General features: G+C 42.2%; 1 protein-coding gene across 1 annotated transcript in view; it reads right to left on the reverse strand.

The window, feature by feature from the left end:
- The window catches only part of UMAD1 (UBAP1-MVB12-associated (UMA) domain containing 1), a 42,248-nt gene that overhangs the window by 9,232 nt on the left and 12,191 nt on the right, over window positions 1-20,825 (reverse strand). Inside the window, exon 3 of the mRNA XM_056857822.1 lies at window positions 7,987-8,063. Within this exon, the coding sequence (XP_056713800.1) occupies window positions 7,987-8,063 (77 nt within the window). The remainder of the gene's footprint in view (window positions 1-7,986; window positions 8,064-20,825) is intronic.

Consider the following 20,825-nt stretch of genomic DNA (forward strand, 5'->3'; position numbering starts at 1 on the left):
TGTATATACTATAATCAGATGCAGCATAATCAAGGAGAACTCTATAAAACTCTCCTAAGGAATCCCAATGAAAGTTTATACTGCTGAAGAGGTATGTAATTTAAGATGTTCTGCCACCTTTAACAGTAAAATGGTGAAGGGGAAAAGATCTAAAAAAAGACCCAAAGGTAACAGTCCATTGCCAAGTACTGCAATAGGACAAGCTCATATATGGCATCTGTAGAAATAAAAAAATGGAATATATACTCTAGAAGGGCTATCAAATGCAACAGTAGACTCCAAAAAGCTACATTCTATAGGCTTAGAAAGATGGAAGATGGGGACACCAACTGAAAATTGCTCTTGAGTGCATCTGGCAACCATTTTGGAAGACACAGAAAATCAGAAGGTACCTGGAGTTGGAACATGGTTGCATCTTAAATAGAATAGTTCTAATAAATTTAGCATAACCCAGCACACAGCCCTACTGCTGAGGCTCTGAACACAAAAAGATCAAGTACACAGTGCCACTTGCACTTCCATACAGCCCCTGGTAGCAGCACACGTGTGAACCCTGGTCTCCATGCCACAGTCACATTAGAAGATTTGACACTCAGCAGGTCATATGAAAATGGAAGATCTCTAACTCTTCCCAGCTGACCTAGGTAATACTTGCACAGATTACTGCATTCTGGACCGCATGAAGGATCCATCAAGTTACAGCTCAGAAATCCCTGAACCTGTGAGGGAATTCTGCTGGCAAGGAGTTATACTCTCAAGAATGAGACCTCACAGCCCTTTTTAAGGGCAGATCACCACCAAGCCAAACTTCGGGAGTGTTGAGGAAATGGAGATGCAATGTCAGCCCTACCATTAAGCAAGTCGACACAGCCTACTTCAAGAAGTAAATTCTGGGACACCATTAAAGGAAGCATGTTTTCTATTACTGTCAAGCAAGGGACACAATCTGAATTTTCTTCATCAAGAACCAAAATGTTTTAGGCCTTGTCTGCTGAGCCAAGAAAGTAGATTGGCTCTAGGCAGTGACCTCCTCTGGATTCAGCAGTAATTTTTTATTTATGCTCAAATAAGAGTAAGATAAATGAGTAAACCCAGGCCTGAAATAACTCAGTGAAACACCATGTCCTGAGGACAGGAGCAAGGTAAACATCAGTCATGAGCCAGACCAACAGTGACTTGTGATAAATACAATATGCTTTACAGATTATTTTAAAAAGCAGCCCCACCAAAAAGGCAGAGGACCCAACAAGGAATTCCCTGTACCTCTTTTCCCCCTCCTCCAGTGGCTTCTTCCCTTTATTTCTCTCCTACCCTCCTAACTACCCTTTTCTGTTCTACCTCTTCAGCTTCTACTTTTCCCTTTCATTGAAAATTAGATGTAATGATATTAATAAGTGACAGCTAAGCGATCATTGCAACAGCTAATATTTATTAATCTACCCCCCTAAAAAGAAAACACATAATGAAATGCCTTATCTGAAGTGTAGTACTTAATTATTAAAACGTTAGAAATTCTCATTCAAATCGGGGGAGGGGGATACAATGTAGAATTACAAGAACTAAGATTAAATAGCCCTTGGAGAATTTTTTATTTGCCTATCAAAATAATTCACTCCCTAAATGCAACACATGTAAATTAGCTATTAGCTTTACAGCAGGGGTGGGGAACCTTTTTCCTGCCAAGGGCCATTTGCATATTTATAACATCATTCGGGGGCCACACCAGATGTAAATCTCCTGGTGGGTGGGGGAGAGGCTAGGGTTGCCAGGTCTCCAGCCACCACCTGGAGGTTAGCAACCCCAGGGGAGGCCATGCAGAGAAGGCCTGGAGGGCTCCCCCAGTCCTCCCCCCCGGTGGGAGGGCAGCCAGCAGTGGGCCCAAGCAAACGAGGTGCCAGGGAGGCGCAGCCCATGGTCGATTGGCAAGGGAGGAAGGAAGGAAGACAGAGAAAGAGGAAATGGGAGAGAGGGAGAAAGAAACGGAAAGAGGGGGAGAAGACAAAGAAAGAGACAAAAAGAGAGGGAGAGAGAAAAGCCTCCCCCCCCACACACACACTGGCCCCAGGCTCCATGCCCTCCCCACCCCAGAGTCCACAAAAGGCCCCCTGAAGCTCGATTGGCTCCTGCGTTCATGCTCTGCTGCTGGGAGCCGCGGGCCTCTTCCCCCACCCCTCGCTGCTCAATAGCCGACAGGCAACAAGAGGGGCTTACAGTGTGCCCCAGCGTTCCTGCACGCTGCGGCTACAGGGGGCAACCTTGGGGGAAGCATCCCTCCCCCTCCTCTTGCCGACCAACAGCCGTCAGTCAGCAAGAGGACATCAAAAGGGCACCGCAGCACCCCTGCAAGCCGTGGCCCCAGGAACACCCTCAGGGAGGGCCGCCCTATGTGGCGCCTCTGCGGTGGGGCCCCGGAGTTCCCGAGGGCCACACAAAATGTCCTCGGGGGCCGCATACGGCCCCCGGGCCTGAGGTTCCCCATCCCTGCTTTACAGAAACTGTTCTTGGATACCTTTAAAAAAATAAGTGACAAGAAGCATTAATAATACCAGTAAGTTTTCTGACATCTGCTAAGGAACACACATCTGGCCACCAATGCACATCACAATATCAAATAAGCAACAGTGAGCTATGAACAACAGGAGTTATATCTACAATTACCTACACTGTCGCTTATAATCAGTCTATCCCCAGGGGCTCCCAAACACAGACATTTGATAAGCTTTATAAATCCTCATTCAGAAACATGCCATCTGTCAGCTAATTCTTCATGTGTCTTCACAAATATTAAGCACTACACACTTTGTTGCCAAAAAGACAAAAATACATAATGCTCCTAATTTCTTGACAGAATTACATTAAAATAAGTTATAACCATATATTGACCCTCTGGCACTGCAATTTACTACCCTTGTTAAAAGTCAGGGCTGTTTGTGCTTTTTGGCAAGAAATCCAAATTCTATGTTCAAAATAGAGTTGTGCAAAAGTTATTCTGTAATTGAGATTTTAGTGATCCAAAACATTCAAAGCGTTTTCCTCTTTTCTTTCCCTGGGTGGGATCTGGTGTTGAAAGGAGGAAGGTGGCTAATCCTGCCTGAGCCGTCATCCCCTCCTTTCTTGCCAATGGGCAAATTCATGTGGGCTTCCAAGGGCTAGGCTGTTATCGGGGAAGGAAAGGTATGTCAAGCCACCCTTCTGAATTCCTAGGCACATATGTAGTCGATTGCTGCCTCTGTGTGCCTTGGTCTCTTGCCCCAGGAAATGAGGCATAGCAGAGTACAAGTTCAGTTCTCTTGCACCTGGCTGAGAGCCCGTCAATGCTGCATCTCCAGTAGCTCAGTACGGGCAGCAACCACTCTTTTGACAGCACAACAAGTCCCAGCTGGGATGGGGAATCAAGCCTGTCCCACCATCTATTCTAGGGCATGCTGGAGACCCCGGGGGAGGGAGGCCACTCCCAGTGAAGCCAGGTTCCCTCCCAGATTTGGGGCACAGCAGAAGCCTCTAAGTCTACCCCTTCAATCCCTGGATGGGGCAAGGGCGGGAGAGAGAAGAACTTTGGCTGAAATTCTAGAGTCTACTCATTCTGTAGAGTGAGGCTCACAAGATCCTGTCTGATAGCCAGACAGGGCTGAACTAGCTGGAAAGGAAACTCACCACTCAGCATAAGCATAGGAGGGGGAGCGTTCCCAGTAGTTAAGACTGCCACGCCCCAGAAACTATTAGAAAATAGATAGATTTTCTAGTACTGTACCTTCTTTTATGCAGGATAATCAAAACAGACCAATATAACCCTGTAATGTGTTTTACAGACAGGAACAAATATGTTGACACTTGCCCTAAGAGTATTCTTAGTGTATACTTCTTTATAATTCCCTTTTTGTTAAACTTTGAGTGTAAACCACAAAGGCAAACAAAGGCCATAAGAACCTCTGACATGCCATACATGAGTGATAGTTAGCTAACTGCAGAGATGTATAGTTCCTTGCTCAATCTCATTGCAACACTTCTCCAGCAGGCCTTAGGTTTGGTTCAGCAAGCTGATTGTAAACGATGGAACTTTCTTCTTTAGTTATCAGCTTCTATTAGAAAAGCAATACCATCCCCATGGGTACCTCTAAACCCAGGGAAATTACTTTGACAGGAATCATAAATGTTAGTCCTGCCTACAGGCAAGAGAATGAAGATTGAATTAGAAAGCTATTCTTTAACACTTTGTGTATGAAGGTGACACAAATAAGGGTATTTTGAAAGGATGGTCACTCAGATATTTAACGTAGTCACATTATGTGGCGCAGGTTTGTGCACATTAAGCAAACATTCATAAATGTGTTAGGGGACAAAGCTGGAAGTAGTGTGAATATTCTTGTGAGATATTTTTCAAAGAACTTCTTGACATACAAACATGTGAAATAGGACTCAATAGTAGTTAGGCCTTCTTGTTTATTCATAACCACACATACATTTTTTCCCTCCTTTCAATGCACAGCTGACAAAAGCATTTATCTATTTTACAGTTTATTAATTATTTCCATGGCTCTGGATTAGAAAGTCTTATCAGCCAGTGCTGCAAATTTTTCAGAAAAAGTGATCGACATCTTTCATGTCACTTTTGCTCTTCATAACATGCTGGTGCCTTATTACTTATGCTTGACAATTTCAAAAATAAAATGCATCTGACCTCTTTCCATTGCCATACCTTTAACGGCTACAGAATGACTTTCACTGTCACATGTGTGTGTATATGCACATACATGATGTATGAAAAATTTTCTACAGGTCTGTATGAAAAATGTTCTACAGGTCTGAATATTCTCTGTCCTAAATCAAAAAGTCTATGCTAACAAAGGCTGAATTCCATGATGTACAAGTTGGGAAACTTTGCTTCACAACTTTTTAGAAGTTTATAACCCTTAAAAACAGTACCACCATACTACCGAGATTTCTGGGTGCCCCAAACCATCTTCTGTGCATATAGTAAGAATGTGTAATAGAAGACAACATAGAGCCTTTGGTCATAAATTTACAGAGCTATCCTTTGCTGAATCATGACAGCATTAGCCTACTGAAATCAATGGGCTTGAGCTGGAGTAACTCTGCAGAGGATAGCACTGTTACCGTATTTATTTCCCTAGTATGATCTCATAAGCAAGAGCTGGCAGAATCTAGTATATTTGGTCAGGGAATCCTCCCAGAAACAGCCACATGAATGACAGTCCCGACATAATCATTTGCATATGTATGCTGCTGTGGGAACCATTACAAAAGCATCAACACGAGGGCAACTATTATGTAGAAACTGGCCTTCAGAAGCAGGCATTTCAGTGATCAATTATTCCTCTATCACTACCGCTGGCTGTCATCTTAATTTTCCTTTGTTTTGCATAAGAACTTCAAACAAAACATTACAGTGGCAACACACAACGAGAGACAGCTATCATTGTCAAACAGCAGCTGCAGCAGGACAGCAGCAGAAAAATCATCACATTAGCTTGTGACGTTGGTTCTATGGTTTGGCTATTCAAATATATTCAAGTCTTGCCTGAAGCTATGCATATAGTCTTAGTTCCAGCAACCTTTTTATCTACCTGGAATTCACTCAAGGTTTTTGCCTTCTTTGGGTTTCCTTTGTATGAAAACAAGCTTTCTGTATGTAAAGCAATTCTTCCATTGCTTCTAGGCTTGATTTTCTTCAGATCAGGAGCAAATTATTTGCACTTTCTAATTTTCCTGGTTTGTTGTAATCACGTATCTAATAAGAGATGGACACTCTGCCCCAAGTGAAGATGAAGAAATCCACAAAGATGGTGGAGGTAGACATCAGACGCTAAGGAACATGTTTCTGTGACCCGGGGGTAATGCCCACGTGTGCAGGTAAATATAAGAGGTTATTTAAAAATTAGGGATTCTCCTCCCAGTAACCTGTAACACCTGTGCAAACCTCACGTACATAAAACAAAAGAAGAAGAGTTGGTTTTTATATGCCAACTTTCTCAACCACTTAAGGGAGACTCAAACCGGCTTACAATCACCTTCCCTTCCCCTCCCCATGACAGACACCCTGTGAGGTAGGTGGGACTGAGAGCTCTTAATAGAGCAGCGACTAGCCCAAGGTCACCCAGCTGGCTTCGTGTGTAGGAGCGGGGAAACAAATCTAGTTAATCAGATTAGCCTCCATCGCTCATGTGGAGGAGTGGGGAATCAAACCCGGTTCTCCAGATCAGAGCCTACCACTCTTAACCACTACACCATGCTGGTAGGGAATGTTTGAAGGGGATAAAATGGGCAACAGGATGGGCTGAGGAGCAAAGGAAGGGGGATGGCATGATTATACAGAGCAAAAGAGAAGGGGACAGCAGGAGGGATGGGATTTCCTTTCCTCTATGAGTTCCCATGGGTTCCCCATGTTTGTTCTAATATGTAATATATAGCAAGTGTTTTGGCTGTACAGTAAAACATGACTGTTGGTTGCACTAATTTTCCTGGGTGACTTCCAGAAAGTGTTATCTTTACTAGACTCCTATTAACTTTAAGAATATTTCACAGATTTTTATTTTCTAGCAATGCTTACTAAAATTAAGCCCATTGTATTTAGTCTACTACACTATTTTCTTAGAAACATGATGTCTAACTTTTTATTATCTAGGGAGCTGATGATAAAAAAATTTTTGTTGATGCCCTCTAATTTCTCCCTGCTGTAAACATGGGGTCTAAAGTAACGTCACTTTATTGCTGGAAAACATATAAAGCTGCTTTATATTGAGTCAGACCATCAGCTTATCACTGTGATCTGTTTTGACTGGGAATACTACTTGCATGCTTCCAAAAGGAGCTCCCATGTTGATTCTCTCTGGTCCTTGCTCAAACTAGGGGACAATGAGGAAAAATGGCCATGATATAACTTCCAGCCAAAAAACCAGAAGTGACATCACTGTGTTGGGGTGACATCACTTCCAGTTTTACAATGGAAATAACATTGTGGCTTTGCACAATGCCATTTCTGCCTGTCCCTGCTGAGGAGCCTCCAGGCCTGGCCACCCTAAATTCTGACTGGCAACAACTCTTCAGGGTCTGAGAGAGAGGGTCTTTCACTTCACCTACTACCCGATCCTTTCAATTGGAGACGCTGCCCATTGCTTTTTGAACTTGATGGAGCGATTGGTTTGGAATATTTTGTAAATACTTAAATGTGATGTACAATATATTTTGCAATATTACTGCAGCACTTCAATATTTAGCATAGCTTTTCATTTTTTAACCACAGAGTTTTTGGTTTCTAGAACCACTTTGACATCAGAAATCTCGCCAATCACAATACCACTTAAGTACTAACCATATTGATTAGTATTTCTCAGTTAAAAGCAGACTAAAGATAATGGTCTTTTAAAGTGTTTAAAACCAGCCTCCCATGGATCTGGAAGCAGAACAAAAGTTTACATATAGATGTTATTTCATTTATTCCATTACAGATTTGTTTGCAATGCTTAGAATTACTTTACATACTGTAGATCTCAGGAGGTTTTCACATTCTGGTCTGAAGCTACTGTGATTTCAGTTTATCCTTATCTGCAATTGCCATGTATTTTTGGCTCACTGTTAAGATGAAAATGGCTGGCAAAAGAAACAGTTCAGAAGGCACGTCACAAAAACCCATGCTCTTCACGCACAGCTATGGAGTCATAGATGGTGGCCTAGACTGCATGAACAAGTGGAGCTTCACCTTCTCGTCACAAAGCTGAGCCAGCTTTCTGATGCATCATGCCCACAGTATGGGTAGAGCTACTGCTGTGCTGTGGCATCAGGCACCAGCGGCTTCTTACTGTTTACTGTAAAACTATCCTTCCCCTAAAATGGCTTATGATACTGAAGAAGGAACCATGTTTGTGAGGCATTTATATAATTGCAATAACTGTGAAATAATACAAATTTAGCAACTTTGTCAACATCTATAATATTTTCTTGAGAAAGTTAACAGGAAGACTTCCTGACCTGTAAAGTCTGGTCAAGCCCAGTGCTGCAAGACAGTTTATCTTTAAATTCGTTTCTTTCTTCATTGGTTGCATTGTCTAGAAGACACAATATAAAATCTGTGTTAATATTCCCCTTTATGATTAGAATATAGCTTACCAGGCAAGAGCTGTACATTTCTTTCCCCAATTGCTTTTCCATCAAGAAATGAAATGTTGTAAGCAGCGGGCATTGGTGGTGGTGGTGGAAAGTGCTGTCAAGCTGCAGCCAATTTATGGCGACCCCTAGGGTTTTCAAGGCAAGTGACTAACAGAGGTGGTTTGCCATTGCCTGCCTCTGCAAAGCAACCCTGGACTTCCTTGGTGATCTCCACTAACCAGGGCCAACCCTCCTTAGCTTCTGACACTGGGCTACCAGCAGGCATTGCGATCTACTAAAGCAGGGGTGGGGAACCTTTTTCCTGCCAAGGGCCATTTGCACATTTATAACATCATTCGGGGGCCATACCAGGTGTGGATCTCCCGGTGGGGGGGGGGGGAGGCTAGGGTTGCTAGGTCTCCGGCCACCACCTGGAGGCCACCACCAGGCGGGAGGGCAGCCAGCGGTGGGCCCGAGCAAACGAGGCACCAGGGAGGCCAGCCCGCGGTCAATCGGCAAGGGAGGAAGGAAGGAAAACAGAGAAAGAGGAAAAGGGAGAGAGGGAGAAAGAAATGGAAAGAGGGGGAGAAAGAAAAGGACGGAGGGAGACAAAGAGACAGAAAGAGAGGGAGAGAGAAAAGCCTCCCCCCCCACACACATACCTGCCGGCCGCACGCGACCTGGCCCCAGGCTCCATGCCCTCCCCGCCCCAGAATCCACAAAAGGCCCCCTGAAGCCCAATCGGCTCCTGCGTGCATGCTCTGCCGCCGGGAGCCACGGTCCTCTTCCCCCCCTCTCGCTGCTCAACAGCCGACAGGCAGCAAGAGTGTGCCTCGGCGTTCCTGCACGCTGTGGCTATAGTGGGCAACCTTGGGGGAAGCGTCCCTCTCCCTCCTCTTGCCAGCCAACAGCAGTCAGTCGACGAGAGGAGGTCCAAAGGGCACCACAGCAAGCTGTGGCCCCAGGAACACCCTCAGGGAGGGCCACCCTATGCCGAGCCTCCGCGGCGGGGCCCAGGAGCTCCCGAGGGCCACAAAAAATGTCCTCGGGGGCCGCATACGGCTCCCGGGCCTGAGGTTCCCCATCCCTGTACTAAAGGGACATAGCTCAAGCAAAGAGAGTCATATTCCACATACTTTCACCACCTTCTATTTGATTTTTCCCTTGCAATGTTATCCATTTGGTTGGGTAGAGAGTTACCAAATTCAACAATTTGTTTACAACAGTTGTTTTTTTAAAGGACATATTACATCATTATTAATCAGGAAGCTTTTATATTTGCAAAACGTAATACAAATGATGTTTAATGTCATAAAGAAAGAACTTTCCAAATAAAGGAAACAGCACTGATAGGCAACCAATCCAGGTCCTTCATGACTTATTATGTTGAACTATATTCCTGAGCAGAGTTCTCTCACTTGAAGCAGAATGGGTTTTAGTACTTCAGTGTCTAGAAAAACAAAAATTTCTGTTCTGCTATTAGAAGAGTTGCCCTGACCTGGATGGCCCAGGCTAGCCTGATCTCTTCAGATCTCAGAAGATAAGCAGGGTCAGCCCTGGTTAGTATTTGGATGGGAGACCACCAAGGAATACCAGGGTTGCTGTGCAGAGGAAAGCACTGGCAAGCCACCTCTGTTAGTCTCTTGCCACGAAAACTCCAAAAAGGGATCGTTAAAGTCGGCTGCGACTTGACGGCACTTTACACCCATTAGAAGAGTTTGATTTTATATGCTGACCTTCTCTACCACTTAATGAAGAATCAAACCGGCTTACAACCACCTTCCCTTCCTCTCCCACAATAGATACCCTGTGAGGTAGGTGGGGCTGAGAGAGCTCTAAGAGAGCTGTGACTAGCCTAAGGTCACCCAGCTGGCTTCATGTGTAGGAGTGGGGAAACCAACCTGGTTCACCAGATTGGCGTCCACCACTCATATGGAAGAGTGGAGAATCAAAGCAAGTTCTCCAGATGAGGGAAGGAATGTAGGGTATAAATCTGTAAATAAAACAAATAAAATATTGTAGCTGTTTGAATGATGTCAGACAATAAACAGCCCTGCCTTACAATGACCCCACTTTGTGAAAAGCTCAATAGAAGTACTAGCAGGGACCTACGGGCACCACGCTGGGGACTCCTGCCATAATGTGCATGATAACACAATACACTATTGAAACGTTCAGCATTTTCAGTATTCTACATTTTAGCTTGATATTCCAATATGCTAGCATATTTCCTTTAGTTTCCTACAAAATTGGTGCGCTCCATTTTCTCATTAACTCTCCAGTGACAAAAACTACGGGACATGTGCCAAGGTAGTATACGGTGCAGCAGTTTGCATCTCTCTTTCTCTCTCTCTTTCTCTCTCTCTTTCTCTCTCTGTGTGTGTGTGTGTGTGTGTAAAGTGCCGTCAAGTCGCAGCCGATTTATGGCAACCCCTTTTGGGGGTTTTCATGGCAAGAGACTAACAGAGGTGGTTTGCCAGTGCCTTCCTCTGCACAGCAACCCTGGACTTCCTTGGTGGTCTCCCATCCAAATACTAACCAGGGCTGACCCTGCTTATCTTCTGAGATCTGACGAGATCAGGCTAGCCTGGGCCATCCAGGTCAGGGTCTCTTTCTCTGTAGTACTGAGTATATTCCCTATTTTGCTTGTAAATATGTCAAACAAAAAATTATATGCTAACTATGTTACAAATTATGCATTTTGTGCTGCTGAAGCTGTAAAACAGGTTTAGATTTGATAAGTATGCATTGCACATATTGCAATGTCCTCCCAAAAAGTCCAGTTTGTCCTGACAGACAAAACACACAAGGGGGGGGGGGGAGAACCACACCCAAAGCTTCAAAATTTTAAGAAATTTTACATCTTCACTCTAATGGGTGATTCTCATTGATGTCTGTGACAGCATCACACTAATCATTGAAGAAAGCACTGAGATGTCAAGATATGCAGACAGAGATCTGAAGCGGGGAAGGGGATACCCTCTTTTCCTTTGTGGCTCAAGGCATCTACAATAGCATGTCTCTGCCAGTCTCTCCAGGCCTCTATACAGAAATAATCATAAATGTGAACAGATAATTTTGATTCAAATCCAACTTCTCCGCTTGCTAAATGTTACTGGGAAAAGCACTACCTTGCGCTTTCAGATTATATTAAAAATGAAATATTAATAGAGAGTGATGTAATTTTAAAGAATTCTGAGTACTAGCTAGCCTGCCTGGAAGATTGCAAGAAATGACACCAAAAAAATCATAAAAGCCTTAAACATTAAGCCTTAAACTGCAACTGCATATGATTAATTTTGCCATAAGATTCCTAAATGATAAAACTGTTTTAATCTAAGTACCTATCCTGTCAACATTCTCAATTATAGAAATTCTACTTAAACAAAATTTTTAAAAGGGATAATCTCTATTTTGCACCAGTAAAGACTTCATGGCATCTCTTTTTCCTGCTTTTGATTCTGCCCTTTGAATTTGTTTTAGAATTGAACTGGGGACATTAAAGACGAGTCTACCTTTTTCAGAAGTCCTCTCCCCCCCCCCAAATTATTTTAATTTTGCTTTCATGTTCACTTTCAATTATGCTACGGCTGCCTACTACTGACCACTTCTGTCATGAAAAACTGTACTGGAGGACTGTGAAAGTCTTGATTAAAAAGCAAATGTTAATGTGAGACAAGCTAGACCGGGTGCAGCTGCTCCATTTCACTGAACAGGCACCTCTTCTCCATTCAGCTGTGAAGAATGGCGCTGACTGTAAATTGTTCTCCACCGATAGGTTCCACAGTAAACACAACCACCCTACTTTCAATTTTGCAAAGCCATTTATAAAAAGGCTCTAATATATGGGGGAAAGTATTATGTTTTGTCAGTTCCCCTCCTTCTGCCTCCATCTCCTGTATGCATGCAAAGACTCAGCCATGCAAATAACAAACAGCAACAGTTTGTGTTGATTTTCCAGATGCACTAGATGGAAATTATGCTGCCTAACTTCAATCAGGAACGTCATTTACTAGCTCTGGCCAACAATATGATTAATTATATTACTGCCAATAACTCTTGATGGAAAAGAATTTGTAGAAATATTTGTAAGTGCCACAGAATTAGGATTCCTTTCTGCTCCTCCCCCCAATCATTAACTAAACAAAGATCTCAACTGCCCTAAAGCTTCTCACCCTGATTTATGGATTGTAACAGTGCTGCTCCAGTATATGTAGTCACTGAATCATCCCCCACAGTGAGAAATGAGCTGGATTCCACATAAAATGCCAGAAGTGTTCTGCAACCACTGAAAAATTAGAAACATCTTTTTTGCTAGAACTATCGTCATCACTACCAATAGTCCCAACAAACACACCACCAAAGAGAATTAACAAACCATCAACAGATAAAGTGAGAATTCTGACTTGAGACAAAAAAAGTAATGCACATTACTTTCCACCAGAAACTGGTGCTACCTTTATCAGATGACATTTTAAAGTATTTATTATATCCTGCTCTAACATGGATTTCTCAATCATCTCACCACCCAAAGAACTTGCTCACTTCACCTCAGCAATCATTAAGCATCAGTAGGGTTTCTAGGTTCCTCTTTGCCACCGGCGGGAGATTTTTGGGGCGGAGCCTGAGGAGGGCGAAGTTTGGGGAGGGGAGAGATTTCAATGCCATAGAGTCCAATTGACAAAGCGGCCATTTTCTCCTGGAGAACTGATCTCTATCGGCTGGAGATCAGTTGTAATAGCAGGAGATCTCCAGCTAGTACCTGGACGTTGGCAACCCTAAGCATCAGACACTCCCAGACCATTCACAGATTTCATATTCAAACAGTAACATTTGTACAAGGTCACTGAAAGAATGGTCTTCAAGACTAAATGAATGAAACCTATTAAATTCTAGGAGAGACCTAGGGTATGGAACAACTTTTGAAATACCCCTCCTTCCATTCTGTGCTTTTTTCATACCTATTTGAGGCTTTGGTGACTTAAAAAAAAGAATAGGATTTCTTCTTTCTTCACTGTATGATTTCAGTCAGAAATCATATAAGGAACGTGATGTCACACATGGTTCAGTGTTAGAACACATGCTTTGCAAGCAGATAGTCCCACGTTCAATCTGAGACAGTTAAAGGATCAGACAGTATGTGACCTCTACCATAAACATCGGAGATGTGCAGCCAGGTAGAGTAGATAGTACTGAGCTTGACAGACCCATGACCTTAGTATGCAGCAGGCTCTTGTGTTCAGAGCCCATCAGATTTAGTTACAAGGTGATATCAGCGAAGACTAGCAAAGCTGTACTGCCCTCAAGCTACACCTATTCAAGCACAACACCCACTGAGAACAACATGGACATAAAGTGCACCAAAATAGGGAGCAAACTCCTGACTGCTGATGCGTCCCCATAAACCTCCATACCACCAAATTTAGAGAGAGGTTGTTGGAAGAGGCAAAAATGTTCATAGAACTTTCCCCCTTTATTTGACCCTGTTTTTATTAAAACAGCAGCTGAGAGGTTATCTGGGGATTTAAATATTGTATGGTTGTAAAGGTAGTAGTAAGAAGGGAATGTGATGGAATAATAAGGAATCAGAAGCTCACAGAATCAACAGGTCAGAGTGTCATATAGCTAGGGATTTTTTAAAAACTCAGTTTACTCAGAGCTGTGGAATCCACATGCCTGAGCACATGAATATGAAAAATTATTATGAATATGAGGTATAGATTAAAATAATCCCATTTTACTATTTTGTCAAAAAGCCTTAGAGTAGGGTCCTACACCTGCAACATGTGACATTTCAATAGCCAAACCTACACCGAATGCATTATTTTAGTGGCTGTGAACATTACAAGACTTGAGCAATATTTGCAGGTTTTATCCAAACTAGATTTGGGAAAGCACAGAGAATCATAGGTCAGGATTATAAAAGTTTATCTGTAAATCTGAACAGATTTCCAGAACTCATGTATATGATTAATAATCATGGAGGAAAAGAATAAAGAAAACATAGTGCCCCATCTCCAACTCGTAATTGATTACTGACATGTGGAGAGCAAGAGGCCCTCAACATATCAATAACTATTATGTGGGGGAGGATAGCTTTCCACCCCCCCCCCAACATAACAAATTCAATCAGTTCACTGACTGGAAGCAGACTTCCCCTCCACTAGTAAAACACCTACTCAGTGATCCATTTTGAATGTTCTTGATCTGGAGCTGTGGAATGCATACTCCATTTCAAGGTCACCTAACTTTACATTATGAAGGGAGAAAATTCTGCCACTGTAACAGATTGTAATCTCGATGTTGTACTTAATAGAAATACTCAGCAAAAAGGAAACTGTATTATGTATAGTGCTACCAAGGCCCATTTAAGAGACTGAGTAGGTGAAGCTTTCACTAATGATGGAAAAACAACAACCCAACATTCACAAGTCAATGTTAAATGCTGCTCTTTTCTGTTGTTGTCCATATGTGAATATGCATGTGTGTGATCTATTCCAGTTTACCTTTTTATCACTTGTATTTGCAGTTAATACATGCAGCAACGATGCTATTCCTTCTGCCACACATTGGTTGGGCTCCGAAAAGCTACTTTAGGCACACCCTATGGCTCTGACATGTATAGCAAGATTTCTGATTTCTTCTCATTGAGCACCAGCCCTCCCCAAAATATAAAATCAGAAACTGCTTCTGAAAGTCCCACAAATTTCTAATGTGACTAGGAATTTGGCACAGGGGGCTCCTTTTTGAGAATCATAAGCCTATAGTATCCTTAGGCATGCAGAAGTAGTTGTGATGTTCAATGGATCCCAGTGATTAGCTCTTGCAAAGTATGCATTATTAACTACAGCCTTTCCAAGATTCAAACATTAGGAGACCAAATATTATCTCTCTTATATATACACACACACACACACACAATTATTTCAGGTTCAGAAGAAGGTCTGTTTCCAGGTATAATAGCAACAAGGAGGAGTTATAAGACTGTCATATAGAAAACTGAGGTACAGGAACAGAATGAGGACTGCTGCCATACTCTTGAAAGCCAATCAGAACTTGGATGTAATAGTTATTGAGTCTCCTGACAATTAAGGTGTCCGTTTTGAAAGGAAGACTTACTTAAAATGGGAAATACGCAATATCGAACTCACACTTTTGGATCCAGAAAGTCAATAGGAAAACATCTCCAATTAGGTTTCTATAATAAAGTGGTTATCAGACTCTTTTAGTCCTGCAGTTATTAACTAACCAAAACTCAAGACCATTACTTATTTCAACTACACACTAAAATACCGAGGAACTAAAAACAAAATACTTCTAGACATGGGTTACTTTCACTGAAATTTTACTAAGGACACATACACAAAGTCCTAGCATGTAAACTGTACATATGGAGTGGAAATAAATTTTCATGCTACTTTAGAAACTTATGTAGCTAATAATTATCAAATTTGTTTTGATTAGTTCTGTCTAGACGCAAACTCATGTCAGGGAGAATGTTCTCAGAGATTGGCACGTTTTCTACTTCTGCTGAATTACTTTTGTACATCTTGGTGTAATTTAAGGAAAAGGAAAATACAGGAAAACCTTCCAAGATTAGCAACTGCACAGAAAGAGGAAACAGAGCCACTGAAAGAAAGATCTGATACAACAGGTCGGATCCAAAAGATTCTCTTTTTCGGAGTGATTTTCTTTGAAAGAAGGCTTCCCTAAATGGAGTAAGACTCTTGGTGGAACAGGGCACTTGGAGCTAAACTAATGAGTTGAAAGCTTAACAGCAGGAAAAGTACTCACTGTTGGAATAGTTGACCAGCAGAAGGCCTAGTATAGTGGTTTAACCTTTTCCCCCAGGCAAAGTTAAGAAGAGAATGCAAGAACACTACTAAAGCACAGTTTCTTTTCTACTGGACTAGGGCTCACTACCAATCCTCGAGAAAAAAGCAGTGACGTTTTATGTTTGAAGGAATCAAATATACACACTTCCCATCTCTTTATTTAAATCTTTTTGTAGTACGTGCTCAAGTTGTCTTTGCCTAGCTGCAACAGATCGTCCAGGAAGGCCTAATAGCTTGGTGAAAAAGGAGATGAAACAATATGTACTTTTTCTGTTTGTTTTGCTGCTACGTAGCACAGATATTTTGCATTTATTTAGCATGTGTAGGACATAAATGTATCGGGGCAGATAAGGCAAGTCTTTGGCTTGAGAGGGAAAGAGAGAAGAATAAAGGAGACAATATTAAAAACAACAACAACAGTAAACAAAAAATAAATGAGGACAATATTGTGGCCAACAGAATAAACTGAATTCATATATTAGGTACTAAAAGAGTTATATAAAAAAGAAGTCTTCAGAGCTCCTTTCCAATGACTAAGATTCTGACTCTTGTAATCTTCAGAGTTAAGCAATTTGTCAGCTGTGGGGCCACTACAAAAAAAACACCAATGGACTGTTTTCCTCTTGTGAGAAATTAACAGTCTGTTACTATTCAGAACAAACTGCATTTTTTACTGTCCTTTGCTAATTATGTTTCATTTGTGCTTTACATTGCATTTCACACAACGTTTATTTTTCCACTTTGTATTTTAGAGCAGCCTATTTGTATCAATGTGCATCTATGTCCAACATTATCTTGTCCTATAGACCAGATCCAATTGCTCTGTTTCCAAGCTACTTATTTGCATACATATAACACACACACACAAGATTAAGGAAGGATGGGCAAAGAGTGGATGGATGTTAAACTGGCCCAAGACTTACAAGATATCTTAAGGCTTATTAATTTAGACCCATTCATAATTTTCTAATTGACCCTTATAGGAGGATCTCAGTTGGCAACACTACTTCAGGTTATTTTGCTAAAAATAAGTTTAGACATGATATGAAGCTCAGTTTTCATTTTTAAATGTGAAGGCGAATTCTCTCAATGTTCAAACTAGTTATATATCTCTTGCAACCCAATATGCAGCTTTCTTTCCTTGTCTTCATCGTATCAGGTTGTTACCAAAGAAACTGCCTACAAGCAAAATGGAAACATGAGAAAGATTTATATGCTTACCCACTTGGAAATTAGAAATAGGTACAGAAAGCCACCCATCAATTCCCACTACCCAAAATTCACAAAGCCCCTCTCTTAACTAATTCAATGTAGTTTTACAGTTGACTGCACAGTTAGATAAGCCCTGGTGTCATATGCCCAAGCCAACAACAGGTCATCTGAAAAACAACCTGGGCACAATGGGGACCTCTGCCCAGCCATGAGTTGCATTGGATTTTTTGTGAAAAGGCCCTTAGCCTGCTTGACTGCAAAGCAGACACATATATAAATCTTTCTGACTTTATGAACATACTCATGGAAGTGACTCTCAAGAGCTTTAAGTAAAATCCTTAAAATAGGAATATTCCCAACATACATTTATATCTTGTTATCTTCAGAAGCCACAAAGAGGGGCAATAGCTGATTGTTACTTATACGTACATGCATAAATCTGAGAGTGCTCGCGGCACACTAAGTGGTGACCCAGGAGGGTCCCTCACTCAAGTCATGCCTCTGTCAAACTCATAGGCGGCCTTAGGCAAACCAATTCTTCTTAACCTTAACCCCCCATCTGCAATACGGATAATACTTATACTCCTATACCTTATAAAGATTGTTGCAGAGATGATAAGACCATGCACATTAAGTGCTTTGAACACTGAAAGCACTATATAAATACTAAGTATTAACAGATACTAGAGGGGGTGAACAAGAACACAATCAGAAGTTAAACTTCCTTCTGTTTGCATTTGACCTCAAAAAGATCCTCAACGTAACAAACCACTCTTTACCCTTTCACTAAATAGATTTGCTGGGCATTACTAAATCTAAATTTAAATCTGGCCAGCAGATTTTTGTGCCGGAAGAAATCTGCACCATACAAGTAAAACTTTGATGCTGGTCAAGACCTAAGGAGGAAAATGAACTAGAAGCTAGAGATGGGATGATATGGTGACTCACTGGACAAGACCGAGATCATTCAAGAAGATTTAACAGTATCCATACAGGCATCATTACTGTTGCTAAAATGAAAGTCCAGAACTTGTCACAACAGATAAGGCTGACCCAAAAGTCTTGATACTACCATGGCAAACACACTAGGAGACTTGCACAAAGCCAAGCACTTTTCAGCAGTGAAAGAACAGGCTGAACTTACAGCATAGCTCTATGACAACTTTGAAGTAGAAGGTGACTTTGTTAAAAGTCTCATCCTGCCAACGCCTGTTCCATGAGGGCACCGTGCAAGGTCAGACTAAATTTTTAAAACTGAAGATTCCACTGTAAGGTTAAAGAGACCTCTACATTATTTCATTGCAATATTGTAGCTGCACCTTCTCCTGGAAACTTCTATTCCACTCTGGGATCACCTACCTGCTAAGACCTGCTCTTTGGGTTGATCTTACAGGCGTGGTGTAGTGGTTAAGAGCGGTGGTTTGGAGCAGTGGACTCTAATCTGGAGAACCAGGTTTGATTCCCCACTCCTCCACATGAGCGGCAGATGCTAATCTGGTGAACTGGATTTGTTTACCTGCTCCTCCACATGAAGCCAGCTGGGTGACCTTGGGCTAGTCACAGCTCTCTTAGAGCTCTCTCAGCCCCACCTACCTCACACGGTTTCTGTTGTGGGGAAGGGAAGGTGATTGTAAGCTGGTTTGATTCTTCCTTAAGTGGTAAAGAAAGTCGGCATATAAAAACCAACTCTTCTTCTTCTTAAAATATTCCGTCTATTCAGAAGCGCAGTCTGGACCTCAGCATGGGGCGAGTTAAGCAAAGATTCATAAGGTAAGGTATATATTTAGAACCGTATCAATAAGATATGATTCAAATCTGAGGAAACTTTCTGTGGTCTGAATCTGGCAGGCCCAATACTTCAGTTATTGAACTGAAACAAAATATCAAAGTCCCTAGCTACCTCCAGTTGAACATACAGTGTCTGCTTACTTTATTTCTAGACCCTTTTCCTGTCAGTATCAGAAAAGGTGCCGTATATACTCGCGTATAAGCCGAGTTTTTCAGCCCAAAAAAAGGGCTGAAAAAGCTGAACTCGGCTTATACACGGGTCAATACGGTAGAGGGGGGAGGGGGGAACTTACCACCGTCACCGCCGCCATTGCCGCCGGGCCCGCGCACCTTTCCCCGGCCGGCAGCGGCCTTCCTGGGTCGGCAGGAGGCCCCTCCAGGCCGGGCTGCCGTCGCGCCGGCACGGCTTCCTGCGGCCGGCAGCGGCCTTCCTGGGCCGGCAAGAGGCCCCTCCAGGCCGGGCCAGGCCCGTGCGGCCGCCATTTTAGAGCGCAGCATTGCCGGTAAAGGGAATTTCTTATTGACCCTCAGCTTATACGCGGGTCAATAAGAAATTCCCTTTTCTGGCCTCAAATTTGGGGGGCCGGCTCATACTCGGGTCGGCTTATACCCGAGTATATACGGTATACAAAACCTTATCACCCGAGTCTACTAGCGGCCACTTTCTCTCACCTGCCAGTCTAACTGTTATTTTTCATCTGTCATACTCAACAAAGAACTTGAATATTATTGGTTTGTGCAGCTATGAATAATTTATAACCACACAATTTCCCCTCCCAACAAGGAGGCATCTCTAGAAGCAGACATCTCCCTTTATCCTGACCCTCAAGTCTCCTAAACATATGACCAAAAATAAAGTTTGGCATTCTTTTCAAACCACAAATTAACATAAAGCTCTCGGTTAAAGGATTATTTTATATGCCTACATTACTGCGTGTAAGGAAAATCTGCATTATGTACATGACTACCTTACCCACCCATTTATCCATCACAGTTGTGTTCCCTAAAATCCTGGTCAAATACTAACCTTGTGGTTTTAAGCGATCACTGGCACCCAAATGTTTACTCAAAGCTTACGGAATCAAACCAAAACTGATCTGAATGCCACACGGAATACCTTTCCCAAAAATCTGAGCACAACCCGGATCGTTATTTGAAAGTCTCTACTGAACTAGAGGTTGCTGGGATACAATTCAAAGCCTAACTAAAAACAAAAACAAAAAAACACCAGATATGATTGCACACTCACTGGCCAAAACCAGAAAGAATAATGAGTGCATAAAACCAACATGTAGGAAAACTTGTATCATTTGGGGACTGCCCATGTTTCTTTACTTAGCCCATCTTTAAGGACTGGGAAACAGCAGGAGGAAAAAAAGCCTCCTACAGTAAAGCTGCACTCACTGTTACAGACATTGACGATGAAGAATCTGGGGGAGGACATGTCTTTTCATAGAAGTCTTTGATGTGAATGACCATAGTTTTGGCAGCTGGTATGGAAAGCCAAAATTTCCCTAAAGGGAATAGTGCCATTTCAGATATGATGGGGGGGGGGGGGGAGAAGGGGAGACATTCTCAGCAACAATTAGTGGCTTACTATTAGATATATCCAAGACAGAATTGCAAAAATGTCAAGTATTTTAAGAACATGAATTGAAGTAAACTATTGTGCATCTATATGAAAAGGTTAGCAGGAGACCTGATGTGTCATCAATATGTCGATGATTCCCAAACCTTTCTCCTTTCGATATAATTCTTAAGGACGCAGTAGCCATCCTGACTCAATCCAACTACAAAAGGTTGGATGAATTAAATCTTAATTTGAACAAAACTGAAGAAGCACTGTAGGTTGGGAGCAAAGCTGACCACAGGATAGGTGGCTCTGGA

Source organism: Euleptes europaea, chromosome 11 (assembly GCF_029931775.1).
Source record: "Euleptes europaea isolate rEulEur1 chromosome 11, rEulEur1.hap1, whole genome shotgun sequence".
Lineage (NCBI taxonomy): Eukaryota > Metazoa > Chordata > Lepidosauria > Squamata > Sphaerodactylidae > Euleptes > Euleptes europaea.